This window comes from Muntiacus reevesi, chromosome 7, assembly GCF_963930625.1.
Source record: "Muntiacus reevesi chromosome 7, mMunRee1.1, whole genome shotgun sequence".
NCBI classification, from domain to species: Eukaryota; Metazoa; Chordata; class Mammalia; order Artiodactyla; family Cervidae; genus Muntiacus; species Muntiacus reevesi.
This window is the reverse complement of record NC_089255.1, coordinates 80,763,827-80,785,950: the sequence shown is the minus strand read 5'-3', so window position 1 is coordinate 80,785,950 and position 22,124 is coordinate 80,763,827. Positions and strand designations below refer to the sequence as shown.

Genomic DNA, 22,124 nt, shown 5'->3' with positions numbered 1-22,124 from the left:
TCACGTTGGAAAACGAAGCTGCACTAAATGCATGTGTTTTTCAGAGATGGGGCCAAAACGGGCCACTTGTGGAGAGGCAGGGTGGGGGAGACATAGGTAAGAGGTAGGTGCTAAGAGCTGGCAAACGCTGCAAGGATGTAGAACTCTGGCCGTGTTTTTCTCTTTGTTTTTGATGTGGACCATTTAAAAACTCTTTACTGAATTTGTTACAATATTGTTTCTGTTTTATGTTTTGGTTTTTTTTTGGTTGTTGTTTATTTTTCGTCATGAGGCATGTGGGATCTGAGCTCCTGGACTGGGGATTGAACCTGCATCCTCTTCATTGGAAGGCACGTTCCTAACCACTGGACCACTGGGGAGTCTCCTGGCTGTATTTATATGTAGAGAATTAGGTTTCTTCTTTAAGAGGTTTTGTTCAAATATCTGGGACTTAGTCACAGTAGACCACTCTTTCAAACTTTCAATGTATTTGCTCAGAAAATTTTCATAGCGATATGAATTTCATATGCATATGAATATAGAATTCTGGGCAAGAGAAATTGCTCTCGAGTTAGAGGTAGTTTAGGGCTCTGTTGTTAGTGTCAATAATATCTCTGCCTGTTACAGCCCCGTGTTGGGAAGTTCGGTACAGATATGCATGAAGGTGACCTTAATAGACAAAAGGGGGACAGCCTCATGACCCTGGGGGTCCTCTACCAGCAGCCTCACTCTTAAAGTCATGCCAGTGGTTCCAGAAGCTAGGTGTTCTTTAAACCAAGTTCAATGCTGTCACAAAGCCCATGTGTTTATTTCACCTGAAAGACATAAGGCATCTCAGAGCCTTAGACTCTCAAACCAGGGCCCTGGCTTAGAATTCAGTGGAAATTATTATCATGAATGATACTTGCTTGATTTCAGATCTCCTCTGAAAATCACTCACTCTTTCCAAGGCAGAGTGGACAGCAGGTTGAGGGGCACTGAGGGCCTGGTACAGGGCCGTTGAGAAGCCCCTATTGATAGTGAGAAAGAGAGGAGGTAGGTTTCCACTCTCCCAGCCTGCTTGCATGGTTGAGATCACGGCATGGTCTAAGGACAGCCCTGTAGCACCACTCTATGTGGTTACAGATACTTACTCTGATGACATGTCTGCAAATGAAGTGAAATTTCTGGTACAAATGGTTGAAACAGGCAAAAGAGTTTATGCTTCAAGGCTCAGTAAGCATTGTATGAGATTACCAACGTGCCCTGATCTGTCAGCTGCTTTCTGCAAGGAATGGCATTATTGTGCTGGAGATCAGGGTCCTTTTGCTATGAAGTATCATCACTTCTTTTCTTTCTGTTACAGATTACAGGGTGATGTTATCCTGTGAAGACTCTGTGTGCGCTCTCTGAGGAGGGAACACCGCCATCTTGTTCGATTGCTGGGAACCCCATATGTGGTGGGCTGTGTGCATAGATGCCCGCTTTTACGTGGCCAGAGACTGGAGGAAATGCCTTACACAGAAAAACTGGGAGAATAAAACACGTGCTGTTTGTGTGGAACAGAAAGCAAAAGGTGACAGGAGAACCTCAACTCTGAGGAAAGAGCTGAGACTCTTTCCTCAGCTGTGCTCATGAGACTGAAACTGGATATGAGGCAGGTCACCTTGAACCCTATCAAGGGGTCTAATGACTGAGACGTCAACAGGATATCGTCATCAGACTGTTTTCCCCGAGAGGCAATCCCACAGATGGCCCTTGAAGACCTGGACGGGGAGCCGGGTGATGATAGGACGACTTTCCAGAGAGAAGCCGGGCAGATGGGAACGAGGTCCAGAGCAGAAGTCACCCAGCCCGAGGGCTGCTCAGGGCAGAGCACCGCACACCGCAGGGGCTTCCTAAGGGGACTGGCTTACTGCCGGAAATGACGGAGGTGTGGAGAAGGGCTCATCCTGGCTGCACTCCTTCAGGCAATTGGATGAAGCTGGAGGCAGGCATGCCCATCCCCCCTCAGCTGCTGTCCTGCTACCCACCTGTGATCTCTGTTCCAGAGCTCTCCTGCAGAAGGAACAGCATCCATGGACCTCCAGGTCACGTCTCTGTATTCCCCTGGGACAAGGACTCCCCGACTCCTAGGTTTGTCCTCACTGCACCTCCTGCTGTCCTTCCAAGTGACCTCAGCATCCCCTGGCATGACCCCTACCTCCTGCACATGTCCTTCCTGCTCCTCTCCACTCCAGCTATAGTCATACCCTGGCTGCCTCAAAACTGCTCCCGCTCTGATACAATAAACTCCAAAATTTCTAAACACTGCCTCTTATCATTTCACTTCCTTCATGGCTTTTATGCCCAGGAAACCTGCTCTTAGCTTCCCCCTTTAGAATCAGTCTTTTAAAAAAATATGTATTTTTTAAATATATTTTTTTTGGCTGTGAGGCATGTGGGATCTTTGTTCCCTGCCTAGGGATCAAACTCTCGCCCCCTGCAGTAGAAGCATGGGATCCAACCACTGGGCCACCAGGGAAGTCCCCTTTTGGATCAGCCTGAGGTCGACTGACCCCACACCATTCTTCTGTTCTGATTTAAATCCTCTGAAATAGTCAGTACTCATTTCTCGATTTCTAACCCCCATATTCACTGAGTCACCAGGGGGCTTTGTATTCTACCACAGCATCCTGTGAGTCTGTCCGCTCCCTCCCTCCTCACTGCCAGGCCCTACCCTGGTTTGAGGCATCACGACATTGTTCCTTGATGTCTAGCTCTGACCTTCCTTTTTCCTTCACACCAGCTCTAGTCCTCCACACTCTGCACGCTCCAGTCATGGGGGTCCACTCTTGGCTCCCTGAACAGGTCAGCTACCCCCGTCTTCATCTCTTCTCATGGAATTAGTAGCTCCTTGCAGCGTGGGTGCTTTCTGCACCTGTGCCCTTGGCTTTGTGTGCCGCTTGGTTAGTTCCATGTCTGTACCTCCTACCAGAAGGTGTGGCCTTCGAGGACAGAACCACATCTACTCAACTCTGTAAGGTTGGCAGCCAGCCCCACACCTGCCACACGGCCAATCGCAATAAATATTTATAGACGTAAATTTCCCAGGACGTGCCTTCCATCAGAACTGGCTCCCTGGGTCGTTTATCAGGTCAGCCACCAAATCCTGCCTCATTCCCACCTACATTCTTTGGGGGCAGATGCATGCCTGCCTTCTGCCAGTTCCTCCTTCCTCTGTGGGGCCAACTGGCTGGCCATTCCTCTTCTGCCAAGCCTGAGGCTTGGCTGTGGAGGGGGCGGGAGGGGGCAGTAGGGACCCGGGATGGCACAGAACGCTGTGTGAGTGAGCTGGCAGAAGTTCTGTGGGCTCGCCAGCTGGTACCGTGTGGGAGAGAGCCAAAAAGAAAGTTCGCTTTTTTCCTGCCCAAAGCTCGGAATCCTGAGTGCAGTCACGAGTCTCAGTGCCCAAGGCTTAGGAGTGAGAAGTGTCAAGGTCACCTTTGCCTTCGTGCTGGACCAGGGGAGGGGACCTGTGGATGCTGTGTGTGTCGGTGTGTGTGGGTGTTGCCAGTCACTTGGCATGTCCAGGCAGCTAATAACGTGCCTCCACAGCACAGTGAGAGGAAGAGCCTCTGATCCAATTTGTAATTTATCTTTTGGTTTGATCCCAGCGTTTCCCCCTTTGTTTCTGATGTGATGCATTCATCTGCAGGCTCAGTGAGTTCGCTTTGGCAAAGTGTTGCATGAATAGAAGCATTTACTCAGTAGATCAGCTCATAGTCACAGGCATAGATATGTGAGAATGTGCATGTACCTGTCTCTCCCTCTTTTTGTGTATACGTGGAGCATCTTTAACCCCCAAATGATGGACTTGCTTTCCAGGAGGGAAATCCAGGATGGGTTTATGAGGGCGGCAAGCAGAGAGCCAGCAGAAGGGGTTGAAGTTGGTTTAGGAAAATTCTGGGTGCAGCCAAACAGCAGTGCAGTGACCTTCATCCTGGGGAAGGTGGAGGGAGGTGTCTTTGGTTGGAGAAGAAGTGGAGAGGAGTTATATGTCTTTTCTGGACTTCAATCAAACCCTCTTCTTGTACAGCTCTCAGGCTGAAAGAAAACATAGAAATCATCTAGCCCAGTGGTTCTTATCTGCCTGTGTATCAGAATCACCTGGGATTTTTTCCAGTTTTATTGAGATTTAATTGACACATAACATTATGTTAGTTTAAGGGGTACAGCAGAATGATTTTATTCATATATATATTGTGAAAAGGTCACCACAATAAGTTTAGTTAACATCCATCACCTCGAATACTTACAATTTTTTTCTTAGGATGAGAGCTTATAAGATTTACTCTCTTAGAACTTTCCAACATATATATAACACAATATTGTTAACCATAGTCTCCATGCTGTAGATAGATCCTCAGAACTTATTTATCTTATAATGCGGTGTTCATACCTTTTGACCACCTTCACCAATGTCCCCCACTCCTTACCCCTGCATCTGGCAACCACCAATCTGTTCTCTGTTTCTATGAGTTTGGGGTTTTTTTTTCCTTTCAGATTTTACATATAAGTGAGATTATGCAGTATTTTTGCATAATGTTCTCAAGGTCCACCCATGTTGTGTAAAATGGTAGGACTTCCTTTTTAATGGCTGAATAATATTCCATCGTGTATATACACCATGTTTTCTTTATCTATTCATTCATTGATGGGAGCTTAGGTTGTTTCTACATCCTTACTACTGTAAATAAATCTTCAATGAACATGGGAGTGGGCTTCCAAGATGGTTCAGTAGTATAGAACTTGCCTGCCAATGTAGGAGATGGGGTTTTGATCCCTGGGTCGGGCAGATCCCCTGGAGTAGGAAATGGCAACCCACTCCAGTATTCTTGCCTGGGAAATCCCATGGACAGAGGACCTTGGTGGGTTCCAGTCCATTGGGTTGCAAGATTTGGACATGACTTAGCAAGTAAACAACAACAACAAACATGGGAGTCCAAGTACCTCTTCAACACAGTGATTTCATATCCTCTGGATATATACCCTGTAGTGGAATTGCTGGATCTTGTGGTAGTTCTATTAATTTTTTGAGGAATTCCATACTGTTTTGTATAGTGGCTGCACCAATTTATCTTCCCAACAGTGCACAAGGGTTCCCTTTTCTCCACATCCTTGGTAGCACCTGTTATCTCTTTTCTTTTTGACAATAGCCACTCTAACAGGTATGAGGTGGTATCTCACTGTTAGAATGACTATTTTCATTTGAATTTCCCTGATGATTAGTGATATTGAGTATCTTTCCATGTACCTTTTGGCCAATTGTATGTCTTCTTTGGAAGAATGTCTATTCAGCTCCTCTGCCTATTTTTTCATTGGGTCATTTGTCTTTTTGTTATTGAGTTTCATGAGTTCTTTGTGTATTTTGGATACGAAATCCTTATCATATATACGCTGTGCAAATGTGTCCTCTGATTCCATAGGTTACCTTTTCATTTTGCTCATAGCTTCCTTTGCTGTGCAGATAGGATTACTTATGAAAAACAGACCTTCCTGGGGTTCTGCTCAGAACTTCTCATTTGGAACCTCCAGAGGTGGGGCCTGACTCTCTTTGACTTTTCCCCAGGTTGGGTGAGGCTGGGCTGCCATGCCTAAGGCCACACAGCAAATGATGGCAAATGCAAGGCTAGCACCAGATTCTTCTGACTTCATCCAGGACATTGCCCAGAATGTACCCGAATGTCCCTGGGACTTAAAGCTTTGGAAACAAGGTTCATATTGGATGCAGGAGAGTGTTGAGTGGATGGCTTATCCTGCAGGCTGCTAATCCACCTAATTTAATTAGTCCCTACATGGGGGCTTGAATTCTCAGCACAGGCAGAGATGGCTGAAATGGACCACTTTCTCTGGGATGACATGGAGGCTGCTCACCTTGCCTTTGACACTAGGCAGGATTTCAAAGTTATCTGTGGCTACCTTCCCCTGCTCTCTCTGGGGAGCAGCCCTATTCTCTTGCTGACTTAGAAAAACAGGCTTGGATCTCTTCTCTACAGCTATTTCACCTCCCTTCGTTCCTCTTTCCCTTCCTCTCCTCCCCATCCCTCCTCCCCCAGTAGCTTTACTGGAATATGATTCATATACCATACAATTCACTCAACTAAGTGTGTAAGTCAATCGTCTTTAGTATATTCACAGAGTTGGAGTTGTGCAAACCTCACCACAATCAATTCTAGAACATTTCATTACCCCTAATAGAAACCCCATACCCATTAGCAGTGACCACCACCCACCCCTCAAACCTAGGCAATCACAAATCTACTTCCTGTATCTATAGATTGGTCTATTCCGCACATTCCATCTAAATGAAATTGTCCTTGGTGACTGGCTTTTTCACTTGGCATGTTTTTCAAGGCTCATTCACACTGTATTATGTATCAGTACTGTGTTTCTTTATATAGCCAAATAATACTCCCTTGTATGGATATGTCACATTTTGTTTATGCATTTATCAGTTGACATTTATCAATTTATATTGTTTCTACTTTTTTGGTCATTGTAAATAATGCTGCTATGAACATTAGTCTTCAAATTTTTGTATAGCTATAGTTTTCTCCTAGGTACATACCTAGGAGTGGAACTGCTGGGTCACATGGCAACTCCATGTTTATCTTTTTGAGGAATTACCAGACTTTTCTAAAGTGGCTGCAGCATTTTACATTCCCACCAGAAGTCTATGAGAACTCCAATTTCTCCACACCCTCACCAACATTTGCTACTATCTGTCTCTTTAGTTATAGCCATCTTAGTGGGTGCCAAGTGGCATCTCATTGTGTTTTTGATTTCCATTTCTCTGATGGCTAATGAGGCTGAGTTTTTCTTTTCATGATACTGGTTGACTCCTTTGACCATGGGATTTCCCAGATGAGAATATTGGAGTAGGTTGTCATTTCCTCCTCCAGGGGATCTTTCCAACCCAGGGATCAAACCTGCATCTCCTGCACTGGCAGGAGGACTCTTTACCACTCAGCCAGCTGGGAAGCCCCTGAAGTCTGAGTAAGTGCCACAAAATGGAATATTTCTGAACAAGAGCTCAGAATCCAAATCCCAGTGAAGCAGCCCTGGCGGCTTGTCAGACAAACAGGAGTGCAGATGGTGAACTCACACTTCCGCTTCCGTTTTCCTCCAGGGCCTGCAGAAGGAAGCCTCCCCACCCCAACCCTCCCCAAACCCTCTCCCCTCCACGCCCCACGTCTCTGCCCTGCTCTTTACTGAGGCCTAATGTGGGATTATTGATTGAGGCCCTTCAGGTTACACACAGTGAGGGAACAAGGCCCTCTCCGGGAAGAAGAGAGTAGGGGCTTGTCATAGGCAGAGAGAGACCACTCCTGCAGAGGCAAACAAAACCCACACCCCACTCTGGCAAGAAGGGCTGGGAAGCTGCCCAGCAGGGGTTTGCAAAGGCCCTATACCTTCACCACCTCTGCCTCCCAGGGCATCTCTCAGATGCACAAACAACTCATGTTAGCACTCATTTCGTGAGTACTTACTATGTACTAGGCATAGGCGAAGTCCTCTACATTAATTCATGACAACCATGAGATTCTGAAATGCTTATACCTGCTTTACAATTAAGGAAACTAGCACTCAGACTGAGGTATGTGTCCCAGCTGTTGCCATCAGAAGATGTTACTTGCTTTGCTGAAATAAGCCAGATGGGGCTGGGCCAGCCCAAGTCTCCGAGAGCAATGAGATCTGCATTAAGGGCCAGGAGCCTCACAAAGAGCTCCAGGCCAGGGGGAGCTCGCACTGGGACACACACCCCACTCCAAGCCTCTGAAAAACAAGCCAGAGCCAGCAGCCTCTTGTCAGCCTGCGTGGCCTGCCCTGTGCTGTGCAGGGTCGGGGAAAGATCTTATAACCCCCCCTGCGGATGCTGAAAGGAAGCCCAGGGAAGGGGACCAGGAAGCCCAGGGAAGGGGACCAGGAGTCCAGACATGAGTCTGAGCAAACAGGGTGATATTGAAGGACTGGGAGGCCTGGCATGCTGTAGTTCATGGGATCACAAACAGTCAGACCCGACTTAGTGACTGAGCAACCACCACCAAGGGAAGGGACAGCCCCATGCCCTTTCTGACAGAAGTCCCCTAAGGGATGTGGGGAGAGGGGAAGTGCTCAAGGGGGACATCAGACAATCATGGGTGGGCACAGCTCTTAATGCCCACCTCCACCTTGGACCTCAAGCAGATCTCTGTCCTTGGTGGCCAGTGGGATTGTGTGCACAGTGACAGGTTGCTGAACAAAGATCTGGAAATAAGCCAGATGGCTGGACTGGGAAGGAGGAGCTCCGGGTTCTCTGGAGGAAGTGGCCACCGTCAGGGAGGACAGGAAAGCATGTCTGTTTGGTCGTGGGGCCAGGACCTGACAGTGGGGTACGCTACAGACCTGACACTTTTAGGGGCTGTTGCAGGTATGACCTTGGTCTTGACCTTGTGGGGCAGGAAGTCTTGCTCTGGCAGATGACCCAGGGGTTGGGAGACAAGTTCGTCCCCCATGCGATTTGCACGGGAGACTCATTCCCACACTTCCGAGGTCATTTCTACTTTCACGATCAGAGTTTCTGCCATGAAGCAAACTGGCAGGTGCCAGCCTCATCATTAAAGAATCACAGTACCGTGGTTCCTTTTATACCTCCTTCTCTTCCTCCCCTTGTCAGCCTGACTTCAGGTTCTCAGAGTCCTGCTGCTTTGGTGTGAGTGGAAGATGAGATTGTCGGTCACTCAGGAAACCAAGACTCTCTATAAAGATCCCCATCTGTGTGTAACAGACTTCCGTCTTGGGACTTCATTCAAGAAAGTCAGATTGGTGTCTGGCCACTGCTGATGCTCACCAGGCCACTGGGATTTATGGTCGGGCACAGACAATGGGGCGTAGAGTCCACGAAGCCAAGGACTCCCCGGCAGAGTGAGGGGCATTTAAGCCTTCCTTTGACACTATCAGGAGGTATTTCCACCCCAGAGCTTCTCAGCATCCTGCTTGGGAAACAGACTCTGTGTGTGTGTGTGTGTGTGTGTGTGTGTGTGTGTGTGTGTGTGTGTGTATTGGGGCAGGGTGGGAGCAGGCATGGGGGAGTGGGGGGGGTGGTAGATATCTTTCTAGCGGTAAATCCTGCCCAACAAACCCCCAAACCAAGGAGCCACACAGTTAGCTGGGTTATAATGGGTTCAAGTCATTTATTTGTAGATGGTACCAGCATGTTTGGTTCTGGGGTCCAATCCCCAAATTCCAGAAAAATAAACTAATGAGAACCGCATGCACTATGAGAAGGCCATGCCGACGTGTCCGTGATCATGCGGTGAGTGGGCAGAGAATATAGACCGGGCACGCTCGGCGGGGTGCGGGGCCTCCCTCCTCGGACAGCTGACAGCAGCTGGCTCTGAGCCCTCACGAGGGACTTGGGGGAGGGCCGAGGCCGGGTCGTGTGGACCCAGTCCCTCTATGGCCTGGGCCCCTTATTGCTACATTTGCTACTTTGCTACGTTATGGCCCCTGGGATGTGCCCAGGGGGGCTGCCTTATCAGTGGGTGGTACTAAGGAGTAGACTGCTGGCATCTGCCGTTGCCATGGTTACATGAGCACAGCCCTCTCTTCAGAGGGCCCCGTGGTGAGTTCTCAGGGATTCATTTGGCCACAATTGGCGTGTGCCACACACGGTCCTTGCTACATACTCAGCTCAGCCAGCCCTTTTGGGGGGTGGTGACATGTTACTTTCCCCCTTGGACTTTTCAGCTTCTGGACATTGCTGGAAGACCTCCCTTGCAGACTCAAAGACCAGCAGCGCTCAGTCTTTTCTGGGCTTTTGGGACAACTTCCTAGTGGTGGCTTTTGAAGCCCATGCACTTGAAGCATCATAAGAGGGTTGCGTTTTAGGAAAAGGATCAACTTCTACAACCAAATGAGGAGCCAGATGGGTGGCAGGCTCCTGGGTCATGCCCTGTTGGTGAGGTAGTTTGAACACAACAGGAACCTCGCTACAGGGAAGGCCCCCAGAGCACGTCCCCATGTGATTCACTGCTCAGAGAAGCAACGTGGAGTGCGAAGAGGTACCTCCCAGGTGCTGGCCTGTACCCTTGGAAGGGGTGGCCCTGGAGCACAGTGCCTCTGATGGCCCTGGTGGGCTCAGCTTTGCTAAATTCCTGGGGCATAACAACCCCTTCCCAGCAGGACAGAGCATCCCTTCCTGGAAAAGCAGAAGCCCTTTCCTCTGACCAGACAGCTCCTGCTGCTCTGCTCAGGCCCTCTGGCTGCTGCTGGGCATTTACCCATGCCAATCTACAAGCTTGACTCTTCCCATACAGGCAAAGTCTATGTTAGTCAACTGCCCAGTGCATGGCGCCTGTGTGTCTGCCCTGATGGGCGGGTGGTCACTTCTAAGACAGCCCTGATGCTTTGGCTGTGGGGCTGCTGACATGGTATCTGCCCTGTGAGCCCAACTCAGGAAAAGTTCCAGACCCAGAGACCATGCCCAGTCAGGGCAACTAAGGCAAGACAGGGCAAAAAAAAAAGCAAAGTTTGTTTTGCTACAGAATCTCCGGGAGTTGATGATAGACAGGGAAGCTTGGTGTGCTGCAGTCCATGGCGTCACAAAGAGTCAGACACGATTGAGTGACTGAACTGAACTCCTTCAAAAGTTTAATCTGGGTCTGAATTTTTGGTTCTGTCAACCAAGCCAATGGGGAACTGGCCAAGACCAGATTTTCCAAGTGTATGTGCTAAGTTGCTTCAGTCGTGTCCAACTCTATGCGACCCTATGGACTACAGCCTTCCAGGCTGTCCATGGGATTTCTCCAGGCAAGAATACTGGAGTGGGTTGCCAGGTCCTCCTCCAGGGGAACTTCCCAACCCAGGGGTTGAACTCATGTCTCTTATGTCTCCTGCACTGGCAGGCAGGTTCTTTACCTGCCTGGCTTCTTTACCTAACACCACCTGGGAAACTTTTTCTAAGTGTACTTGCATTCTAAGGTCTGCATGGTAGACTGCCCTTGGACTAAGTGTCCAGCCTAGGTGAACTAGTTTGGGTAGGCTGCCCTTGGACTAGACAGCTTGGCTGGCATAATCCTGCTCTCTCTCCCACTTCTGGGTGTGACCTGCTTGTGGGGGGGTGGGTGGCACGTGATGGTGGTCACAAGACAGAGTGTGCCTTGGTTGGGAGGCAGGATAAGGGGGTTATTGCTCTGGGTTTGAATCCATCCGAAAGTGCCTTCACGTCTATCGGGCCTGCGGGATGTCCCCGGAGATGTCAGGATGCCTTCAGCCTGCTTCCTCTCAGGGCTGCAGTTCACCTGCCTCTGACCCTTCTGGGGAGCTCCAGGGTAGGCGAAGCCTCAGGAACCTCAGCTGGGTGGCACCGACACCCTGGCCAGGGAGACCACCTGGGCCCTGATGCAGCCAGGAGGAAGGACAGGAGGCAGCCGGGATCTCGCCCGGGATGACTAAGGGCAGAGAGGGACCTGCTGTTCTAGACCTGCCAGTGGCCACAGACCCTGTGCATCAGCGTCAGCACAGATGGGGCACCTCGGCAGGAGCTGCTTCCTGGGGACAATGTTGGGTGCCGGGGAGCCTGAGCAGCAGTTCTGCTCTGAAAGAGGAGATCGGTGTGAAAAGCAAGGGGATTCAGAAGCATGTGATGAAGAGAGGAGGGGGTCAGCAGACCCTGCAACATGGGAAAAGGCTTCAGGGAACTCATTTCCTCATCAAGCAGTTGCCCGGTGTCTGCTAGGTGCCAGGTTTTGTGTCCAGGTCTCCTGGAATGAGCAAGGGTTGAGGGGAGTGTCTGCCGGGAACCTGGGTGTATAGCACCCCCTTGGAGACACTCTGAGGATGAAACAGAATGTCTCTAATTTCCACTGTACCTCAACTACTGCCATGGGGGAAACCGAGGCATGGGGCAAGAACCCACTGGGGTGCCACCATGATCACGATCCCTCATGCCCTCGGTGGCCCTGCTGGGAGGGATGGAAGCTGGTGCCCTGGGGACACAGCACAAAGGCGGGCTTGGAAAGGTGGTCCTAGGGGAGCACTCAGGAGGCAGCGCCTGCAGACAAGCTTATGAGACCCACCGGCTGGTGAATCTGCCCACAGAAGTAAAGAAATACCAGTGATCGCTGTTTTGCTTCTGTGTTTGCTGTTTATACACTTCCGAAGGATATTTTCTACCTCTGGCCAAAATAGATCAAAGGAAGATGGTCACAGCAGTGGGGGGTATGGGGGTGGGGTGGGTGAGTGTCTGAATTCAAAAGCACGTGGCTTATACCGCTCTGTCCGAGGGCTCATCGGAGTCACAGTAATGACAGTGACAACAATAAGAGTAAGAGCTACCACTCGCCAAGCACCTACTGTGCGCCAGGCACCTGACTCCGTGCTCCGCATGACTCCCTCGCCGCCAAGTTGGCAGATGGTCATTTTGACACACACAAGTGGACACAAGGTGTTTGCAGGTTGAGGTCTGTGCTTGCGTTTCTCCATGATCACAGACATTGTGGAGGACAGTGCCTTTGCTAGGCCATCAGAGGACCCATGGGCCCTGGCCTCCCCCCTGGGCACAGGTTTCAGACACAACTGAGACCTGCCTCGGGGACCCGGCCACGCCCAGGACTGCCAGCCTGAATGCCCCAGCTCCCACGTGGGGCTGTCGGAGGGGAGGATCCCAAGGGCCCCCAAGTTCACCGCCACATTTATTTTAAGTAAGACACGCGGGGACACACCAAGGAGCGAGGGGCCGCAACAGAATAAATTACGAAATAATCAAAATTTTAAAAGACGGTCAGGACCTTCAGGGGTGTGGAATCACAAGCTCTTTCATTGACATCAATGCCTCCTCTGGTGTTGGACCCTCGAGACGGTTGACAGGAGCAGGGGGCAGCCTCCAGTGCCTTGTGGCGACCCCTTTGAAAGGTGGCCTCAAAGGGGGTTGGAAGAACGTGAGGTGCTGCGATCCACGAGGCGGCTCAGGGCTGATGGTGTGACCGGGGGACGGGGGCGTGGTGTGAGGGCAGCCAGGTCCGGCTCCTTACACGCGGTGGCCGCAGCGATCGGGCAGGCGGGAGGCAGTTGGAACACAGTGGTGTGACTGGGGCGGGCGCACCACAGGCGGTGGGTTGCATTTGTAATACTGAATGCGCTTGGGGGCGGCGGGTCCTCTCGAGTTTGCTGGAAGGCGTGATCCCCCAGACAGCGGGGAGGAGTGATGATAGTCAGAATGGAACCTCAGGGGACAGTCACGGCAGGAGCCCCGCCGGGCGCTCTCCCCCGAACACGTGAGGGGCGGGAATCTCCTACAGAGCGAGGCGTTGGCACACGACTGTACAAGGAGAGGGGGTTGTAAACAGGGCCCTCTGCCCGGCCGACCCCAGCCTCCGAGGGCTCTCTCTGGCCTCCCTCTGGTTCACGCACCGCGGTCTCCCCACCGTGGCCTGGCCCTCACTCCTTCTCCTTCACAGTGACCAAATCTCCCCGCAGGGATGCTCTGTCCGCGGACGTGGAGCGCCGCCGGCTGCCCGCGTGGACCTCGGGCCCCGGCCCTGCGGCGGGGACCGTCAGGAGGACTGCATCAGGCCGGTGAGGCGCTTGCCCGCCAGGGACTTTCCCTGCAGAGACAACGACAGAGGGCACCACACGCACGCACGCACACACGCACGCACACACGCACGCACGCGCACAGGACAGACACAGAGAGCCGGATAGGTGGGTTAATTGTTGCTTGAGCCGCGGAGGCCAGACCACTGAGCTCACCGACCCCTCTGATCTCTGGGTTTGGGAGCCTTAACCGCAGACAGTTGGACAACCAGCGCTCGGGGGGACCCGGTTAGAGGGTGAGGGTGTGCTGTTGGTCCTCTTTTGAGTGTGTGGGGATTTTACTTACCCCAACCAGGGATTTCAACCCTTGGAGTATCTCTTAATGCCTGTGGGCTGCCTCTGAACTTGATTTTATCCAAGTGAGGAAGGAAAGGTTGGCCGGGGGACTAGTAAGACCGAGGAGTTGGGTTGGCCCAAGAAGACGATGGCTAAGGATCTGGGTAACTTGGAACTAACGAGTTAACTAGTCTGAAGAAGACAGAAGGAATTTTATTTGAAACACAGGATTGAGCTCTCCTTGGAGAGCTCAATTTTTATTTGGCTATGCTGGGTCTTGGTTGCAGTATGTGGAATCTATTAATAGTCCCCTGACCAGGGATTGAACCTGGGCCTCCTGCATTGGGAGCATGGACTCTTAGCTAACAGACCCCTAGGAAAGTCCCTGATCCTTTTTTTTTTTTTTAATCAAAACTTTACTTTTTACTTATTTTGGCTGCACTATGCAGTTTGTAGGATCTTAGTCCCTGACCAGGGATTGAATCCAGGCCCCCCTACAGTGGAAGCACAGAGTCCTAACCCCTGGATCCCCAAGGAATTCCCTCTCCTTCGGTCCTCTTGATGACCAGTTCTGGGACTGGGACAGTCTGGGGGTATCTGCCAAGGCTTGGGGCCTGGGCTACAGGACACAGGACAGTGAGCTCCTGTTTGTCTCCAGGCTGACCTTGATGATTCCACTTCAGGAAGTCTTACCAGCCCTTCACTTACAAACTACATAGCTGTTCTTGTTCTTTTGGGAATAAAAAAAAAAAGACTCACTTTACTATGAGTCTTGGTACATGGGGCATAGAGGCCCCCCGAGAGAGGCCAGTTGTTCACATGCCCAAAAGGAGGCAGCTGAGGAGCCTCTGATGTGGGACTGGACACCAGGAGGATGATGAGCAAGATTCAGTCCCCTGCTTGTTTCCCAGCCATAGTCTGAACCCAGCCCCTGCTCACCCTCCATTGAAATCCATAGCGTTACACAGGGGTTTAGATGAGAGTATGGCTGGACCCAAGCAGATGGATTGCTGTGTCTGAGAAAACACTCAGAACCCATCTTATTATTGACAGTGGGTCAGTGACACCAGCAAGGGTAGCGAGGGTCTGCGAGGATAGCACGCGCTTGCTCGTCAGCATGTGCTGCAGCATTTGGCAGCGTGAGGTTGCAAGGGCCGGCAATTCCTCATGTTCATTTCCAAGTGGGATGTGAGGGCTCGTCTTGTTTACTGGGCTTGGCTACATGTCTGCTGGATGTAATTAAAAAAAATTGATCAGGTTTGTGAAGCCTGGTAGGGTACTCAATAAACCTGCTGATTGATGAATTGACCGATAATGGGCATTTCCAACAAACGAACAATACAGGCAGTGAGTTTGCCGGACACAAGACAATGTGTCATCTGGCTAAGCTCTCCACGGAGGGACGTGCCAGCTTGACTTTGAGAATTCCGATGGCGTGGATGGGAGCTTGTCCAGAAATGGAAACACCCTCAGGCACAGTTGGAGAGTCTGCATCTACCTCCCCTTTGCTCTGTTTGCCCCCCTTTCACTCCTCATTTTTGCTCGTTGGACAGCACTTTTTTTCCTCCTCTGTCTTAACACACACACACACACACACACACACACACAATCTCCCCATCAGCAACCTTATCTGAATCTTCAGATACACTAAACTTAGCCTGCAGCCGGATACATTTATACTGGGCTAAAGGATTTTTTAAATCAGACTTTTTTTTTTTTTAAATCCTAGAGGGTTTCAAGTGCCAGTTCTTGCAAATCACTAAAAGCAGAATGGCTACTCCTCTGTGTGGAGTGGTTTAGGTACAACAATAGCTTATAGGTGACAGAAGCTGACCTGCAAGGACTCCCTCTAGCCTGGTTCTAAGCACACATGTAGTGGGGACTTTTTTGACTGCCCTTCCTTACACGGAATTGGAGGCATTTGTCATCCAGGTGGTCACCTGGGACTGTGCCTTCTCCGTGCAGGCCTGAAGGCAGGTGCGTGCGTGCCTGCTCAGTCGCTCAGTCATGTCTGACTCTGTGCAACCCCATGGACTGTAGCCCGCCAGGCTCCTCTGGTCATGGGATTTTCCAGGCAAGCATACTGGAGCAGGTTGCTATTTTCTCCTCCAGGGGATCTTCCCAACCCAGGGATTGAAACTATGTCTCCTGCAATGCAGATGGATTCTTAACTGCTGAGCCATGGGGGAAGCTCCCCTGAAGACAGAAGCACAGGGAAATAGAGACTAATGAATCCAGAGGTTTCCAGTCTGGGGGCCTCTACAAAACCTCCCCAGTCCCTTTCACCCTTGTCCATCCTTGCTCACAGGAAACAAAGGTCACTTTCCTCTTGAGTACTGCTTACTGCTATGGAATCCACACACCAAATACCAGCTCCTCCCTTCTCTTTCCATCCCTCCTCCACCAGAGCCACACATTACATATCGAGTACCCAAATATGTATGTTGCAGGTCCATACAGTGGCCTTCGCGGCTCTGATTTAGCTGGTGGTTGTGAACAAAAGGAATCACTAAAGCTTCTGAATTATAACAGTCTGTTGCCAGTAGGTATGGTAAAAGCCCAGAGACAAAGAAGGTGAGGTTTACCAGGCATCCAAACCCTCATTACGGCTTCATTCTCATTAGTGAGGTCAGTTTGACTGGAAAGGGGGCTGTGGCTGAGAGAGGTTAGAGATTCTATTTCTGGATGACTGTGTGTCTGTCTGTTTGAGGTGAATTTAGCCCTGAGGATCCCTACCCCTCCACACCTCCCTGTTCTATAGAGCTGGCTGGGCTGGAAGGCGCTAATTAATCTCTTCTTGCCTAAGTCCTGGAGCTCAGCCTCACAGCTCTGACTCCAAAGACCTGTGGCCAGCCCATCCATCCCTCCCCTCCACTCCCCTCCCCCAGCTGCTTCCATGGCTCAGGGCTTCATGGGTGGGGAGTGGGGTACAGCTGACCAGCCTGGAGAATGTGCCCAACTTCTAGCCATCCAGCTGGTGCTCCTTGGCATTTTTTTTGCCTCCCTTGCCTGCTCCTGTACTCACGCATTTACCAAATGCCAGTTCTGCTGCTAAAGGAGGTCGTGAGTGTTTAGGTCGGCCCAGGAGCAGCCCAGCCCAGCCGCAATCTGTTCACTAGGCAGTGACCTCGTGGGTGAGGCTGGAAGGTGGTTACTCATGCGGGACGCAGGCAAGGCTAGATGCCTGCCCTCCAGCTTGGGGGAAAGAAATCCTGCGATCACCCTGGCTCAGCAGCCGCCTCTCTTCTGAAGAGCTGAGGTTCTTGTAATTTTCAGGGATCAAAGTGAAATCTAACAGCAGAGGTGTTCAGAGATGAGCTGCTTCAAGCTCTGTGCTGCTATGGGCTTGCTGGGAGCTCCTAGCTACCTGCTTTCCCCAGAAAGAGAGTTCCTGCCCTGCACCATCTAGGGCTCTTTCCTCCCTCCTCTTCACCCCCATCCTCCAGTTTGGATGGGTTTGCAGGAGACACTTAGGGAGGGGAGTAGTAATTCTGCCTCTGCCTGGCATCTTGCACAGTTACAGGGGGAAGGTGTTTTTTCAGGGTGTGAATGTGTGCTGTTCCTCAATGCTGGTCAGTTGGGAATGGATCATGGTGCCAGGAAACTGCTACCAGCTCAGCCTGAGGCCTTGGCGTAGTTGAGTGAAGCAGCTGAAGGTGGTTGAAAATGCTATTAGCCAGCAGCCTTTGTCCAAGTGAAAAAAATATACGGTGATTAAGAACTGAGCTGCAGAAGGTACATTCCAGAGACACCAAAGCTTTGCATTCAGATAAAGCGCTTTTCACCTTCGAGACATTTGGCTAAGTTTAATCCAATAGAATTTGGGATCTTTCAATTTCATGGACCACGGGCTCAGGGCTGGGATCACAAACACCCACACATTCAATTCCCAGCCTCCACGCTGACTAATCATTTCAGCTCTGCAGCCATCTTGATGGCTAGAAGCCTGGAAGAAGATGGTCATGGAATCCTTTGTTTCTAAAACGAAATGCACAAAAGGAAGAGCTCCCTTTTGTATGATGCTTTGGGAAAAATCAACATGCTGCTTGACATGCCGTGGTTCTGTGCATCGCACGTCCCGGTATTAATCAACAAAGCATGCACCATCACCATTACCAAGAGCTTCGCCACTCACTTACCTGGGAGACAGGTGCTAACCTCTTTGACTGGGAGAAGGGCTGTGGTTCAGAGGGTAGCCCTGGGGGGGTCAGATGGCACACTGGGGCCAGAGGAGCCAAGCACTGGCAGCTCAGGGGCAGGACCTTTTGCAGCACTAAGAAAGTGGAGACATCTGAGCTGCTGATGAGATTTTCTTGCTGATTTGTCCAGATGACCTAAGACCACAGTTACAGATCGCAAGTCCACTAATTCCAAACCCAGGCTACAAGGGGGATGGAAATCAACCATGGTTGTTTCTAGGGCAGAGGGATGTAATTGACTGAAAAGGGGTATGAGGGAACTTTCTAGGGTGATGGGATGTAGGTTACACTAGTACATACATTTGTCAAATTCATTGAACCATACATTTCAGATCTATTGATTTTGCCACATGTAATTATGCTTCAAAAGAAGAAAAAAGATTAAAAATAATCCATCTATCACATCTCTGCTTTGAAACTCCCCACCCCTTATTCTTTTTCAGTTGCTGTCCCAGCAACCTTGCCTTTTGGCTGAATTCAAAGCTTCCCCCTCTGGTATGGGGGACACCCAGATTTGTCTACTTGAGGAACTAGAACTTGCAATAGAACTAATTTGGAACATGATTTCTAGTCTCCATCGATCCAAGCCGATCACCTTGTAGTGACACACAGACATTTTTCATCCCTGCTAATGAAAAATGGTGTTTTGCTGAATAGGGCTCACGAGGTGACCTCAGCAGGCAAGACGTGGGAGGCCCCAGAGATAAGCTGTCCTTTCAAGGAGACTGAAAGTTACCCATGAGTAGTTGATGCTCAAGTCCATAAACGATGAGTGTGTGTGGAGTCACAGGTCTGTAGGGGACTCACTGGGGAGAGCAGTCAGCCCCTGACTAAGAGCTGGGTAGGAAGGAGAGGTCCCGAGTTGCGTTTGTCAGGAGGCGGAGGTCAAGGACCTGCCCGACTTCCTAGGTGACTTCCCTGGAGGTTGGTCGCCCTGGTGCCCTTTCTCCATTGAGCAAAGCAAAAGGGATGATTGCAAAAGAAAGTGTAAGGAATTCTGTGGCATCTCCTTTCTCGATGATGGTTAAAATTGGGGCAAGAGTGCCATTTGCTCGGGATAGTTTAGGGCTGAGAAGCTCTGTCGGGGGATTGTAGGAAAACCCACACGTGATAGAGAATCCTTTGAAAACACTTTGACTCTCCTCTTCCATCATCAGCACGATGGGCAGATGAAGTGGGAACTAGCCAACAGTTACCCATGGCTGATCCACAGCAGAGCTAGGCTGGAGCAGCATCTGGGGAAGAGAGGTTGCCTCTGGCTTTCTCACTCTTTGAGGGGGTGGGAGTGGGGTGGGGATGGGGAGGGTCAGGCCCCCTGTGACAAGATCCTCTCCTGGGGTCTGTGTTAGTCCTGGGTCCTTGCTAAGCTTTCTGATCTCTCTCAGGAGCTGAAGGGCATTTTATTTGGTTTTAAAATATTTTCTTCATTCAACTGTTTAAAAATCAGATACCACAAACATAAAACAAGTCCTCAAATCAAAAGACAGGTTGAAACTGAATTACTTAAAAAAAAACTCACTAGATAAAGAATTAATACACAATGTGCATGCAAGCTAAGTTGCTTTAGTCATGTCTGACTCTTTGTGACCCTATGGACTATAGTTCACCAGGCTCCTCTGTCCATGGGATTCTCCAGCAGGTATACTAGAGTGGGTCACCATGCCCTCCTCCAGGGGATCTTCCTGACTCAGGGATCGAACCTCATCTCTAATGTCTCCTGCTTTGGCAGACAAGTTCTTTACCACTAGCACCGCACATTAAACCTATTTAAAAAGTAAGGAATATGGTCAAAATAAAAACAATGGATTCTTCTGTAACAGCCCACTGTCTCATGTACGGTAATATAAATAAGTAGTCACATTTTCTCACGTCAACGGTGGGTCTGTGGACTCTGCCAGCCGTCATGTATGCTGACAGCAATTCCCACAAAATGTTCCCGGAACAATTGGCAGGTTCAGACACCTCACTCTACTCCGTATTGGCAACTAGCAGTGCTTTATTTTTTAACTTATTTTTTTAAATTTAGCAACCATGAGTTGCCAGCCCTCCTATCTGAACTAAATGTGGGAGAACTAACCTCTATGCTCTACCTCCCAGGGACATTCTGTTTGAATTTTTTATTCTTACATGAGGTGGCAATGCTCCCTCCTTTTTCAAGTGCCCTCCTTTTCTACTTGCCTAGACCTTGATGGTAGCAGCATGAGGACGGTCCCCTCACAAGAGACATGGGTTAGCTGTCAAGGACAGTTACCCACAGCCATCCATTGATCAAACATTGAGCAGCTGTTGTGTGTCAAGTATGCTCTGCCTTTGACTGACACCCATGCCCATGTCCACGGCATCCTTGCCAGTTAGGTCTTCCTTTAACATCCGCTGGACATATGAGGTTGAGCTACTAGTCTGAGCACATAGAGCTGATCATTAGCCTTGACGGCCCATCCACCGTCTCTTTGGTACATGACCATCACTCTCAAGGAAGGGGGCAGGTGGGAACACTCAGGACTAAGGACTCCCCTCTGCCCGTCCATACCAGGCAACCTGTCTGGGCAGGCTGAGGTGATTTTCTCAACCTCACTGAGAAAGAAGCTGCAGCTCTTGGGCATACACTTGAGCGCATCCAGGGCATTTCTGCTCTGCCTGACGGGCTTCCCTTTGACTCTGGCTGCTGGACTAAGCTGAGGCTCAGCTCAAGGCTGCTTGGTGCTCATGGATTTAAAGTGGTGGCTGCTGGACAGGCCAGTGAAGCTGCCTCTTCTGTTTGTGACCTTGTGTTATAGGTGCCGATGCCCCCGGGATCTCCATAGCAACAGTCCCGGGAGGAGAAAGGCAGGTGTGATGTTCGCCTTTCCTAAGGAGGGGCAGGCAGATGCTTCACTCCAGTTAGAACCAAATACCTGCAGCAAGCTGGCTGGGGAAGCCCTTCCTGGCACTCCTGACTCCTGTCCCCTCATCACGCTCATCACCTATGGGGCTCTTTTGCAAAGTTCGACCTCTGCCTGTTAGTTTTGGTGGGTGATGGGAGAACTTCCTCCATAATCCCCATCTGTGCAGGGACAAATCAGCCACCGGACAGGCATGAGGGATGCCAAGAGTGACAAGGGCTCAGCAGCTGTGCCCGACACAGGTGGCACGATGCCCAGGCCCAGACTCCCCAGCCTCCTGTCCAAGTTGTGCATTTCCACTTTCCCTGCTGCGTTTTTCTCTGCAGGCAGGAGAAATCCCCTCTTTTATTACTGGATCTCTTCTCTCCTTCCTCTAGCTCTGATTGAATAACCCTGGTGCTCTTTCTGTAATCAGCCTGCCCCAAGTTCTCAGTGGAGCAGAGGCGGGTATTCCATTCAAAAGGCCCCTCAGTATCATGCCTTCCTGTAGCTGGTTCTGGGCTTGCCTCTTCCTCTCCTCCTCCTTCTCCTTAAATGTACTTTGGCATCTCTGCATTGATTCACTCCACATTAGACAAGGGCCAAAAGACTCAAGGAAACAGGGACATGGCTCAGTTGCTATTGGCAACAACTTGATTCTACTTTTTTCCCAACTAGGAAGTTCAAGTGACCCTCGACTATGGCCACAGGGGAGAGGGCTGCTGAAGTTTAGTGGACGATACAGTAGGTGGGGTCACTGGCTGGGCAGCATGTGATTCTTCTCAGGACCCATGAGGACACCAACCCCACCTTCCTAACGGCACCTCTCATCTCCTCTGATCATGTTCACCCAGAACACATCCATGGGTTGGGGCCTTTGGTTAAGCCAGCTGCCAAGGCAGGGTTTCAAAGGCAGAGGTGGTCAACATGCTGACTGTCTCCCACCACCCCAAAGCATCATCTTTCCAGGGCTGTCCAGGTTCATTTAAGAAGCATACGCAAAGAGAGTTGACTCATTTCTCTCTCCTCCCTACTATCAGGAATGCAATTAGGTGGGCATTTATCAGACAGGTATTCCTAATCTGAAAAAGTGTAGCAGGGGACAGGTCAAGCAGCATTTTTCAAGACATCTCTGGGTTGATGGAATTCCTAGCCACCGGGAACCTTCTTACTTTCCTCTGAACACTTTTCACATGTCCCTGCAATGCTGGAC

The 22,124-nt window shown here is 50.3% G+C and overlaps 1 protein-coding gene across 13 annotated transcripts in view; it reads right to left on the bottom strand.

The window, feature by feature from the left end:
* Positions 1-3,966: 3,966 nt before the first annotated feature.
* RGS6 (regulator of G protein signaling 6) overlaps positions 3,967-22,124 on the bottom strand; it is a 595,059-nt gene continuing 576,901 nt past the window's right edge. For 6 of the 13 annotated variants that reach the window (XM_065940384.1, XM_065940383.1, XM_065940386.1 and 3 more), the window contains one exon: positions 9,164-13,586. In XM_065940384.1, coding sequence (XP_065796456.1) covers positions 13,420-13,586 — 167 coding nt within the window. In that variant the 3' untranslated portion in view covers positions 9,164-13,419. Of the gene's footprint in view, positions 4,045-9,163; positions 13,587-16,717; positions 18,125-22,124 lie in introns of those variants that run through there. The other 7 variants (XM_065940392.1, XM_065940394.1, XM_065940387.1 and 4 more) reach the window with 6 other exon arrangements.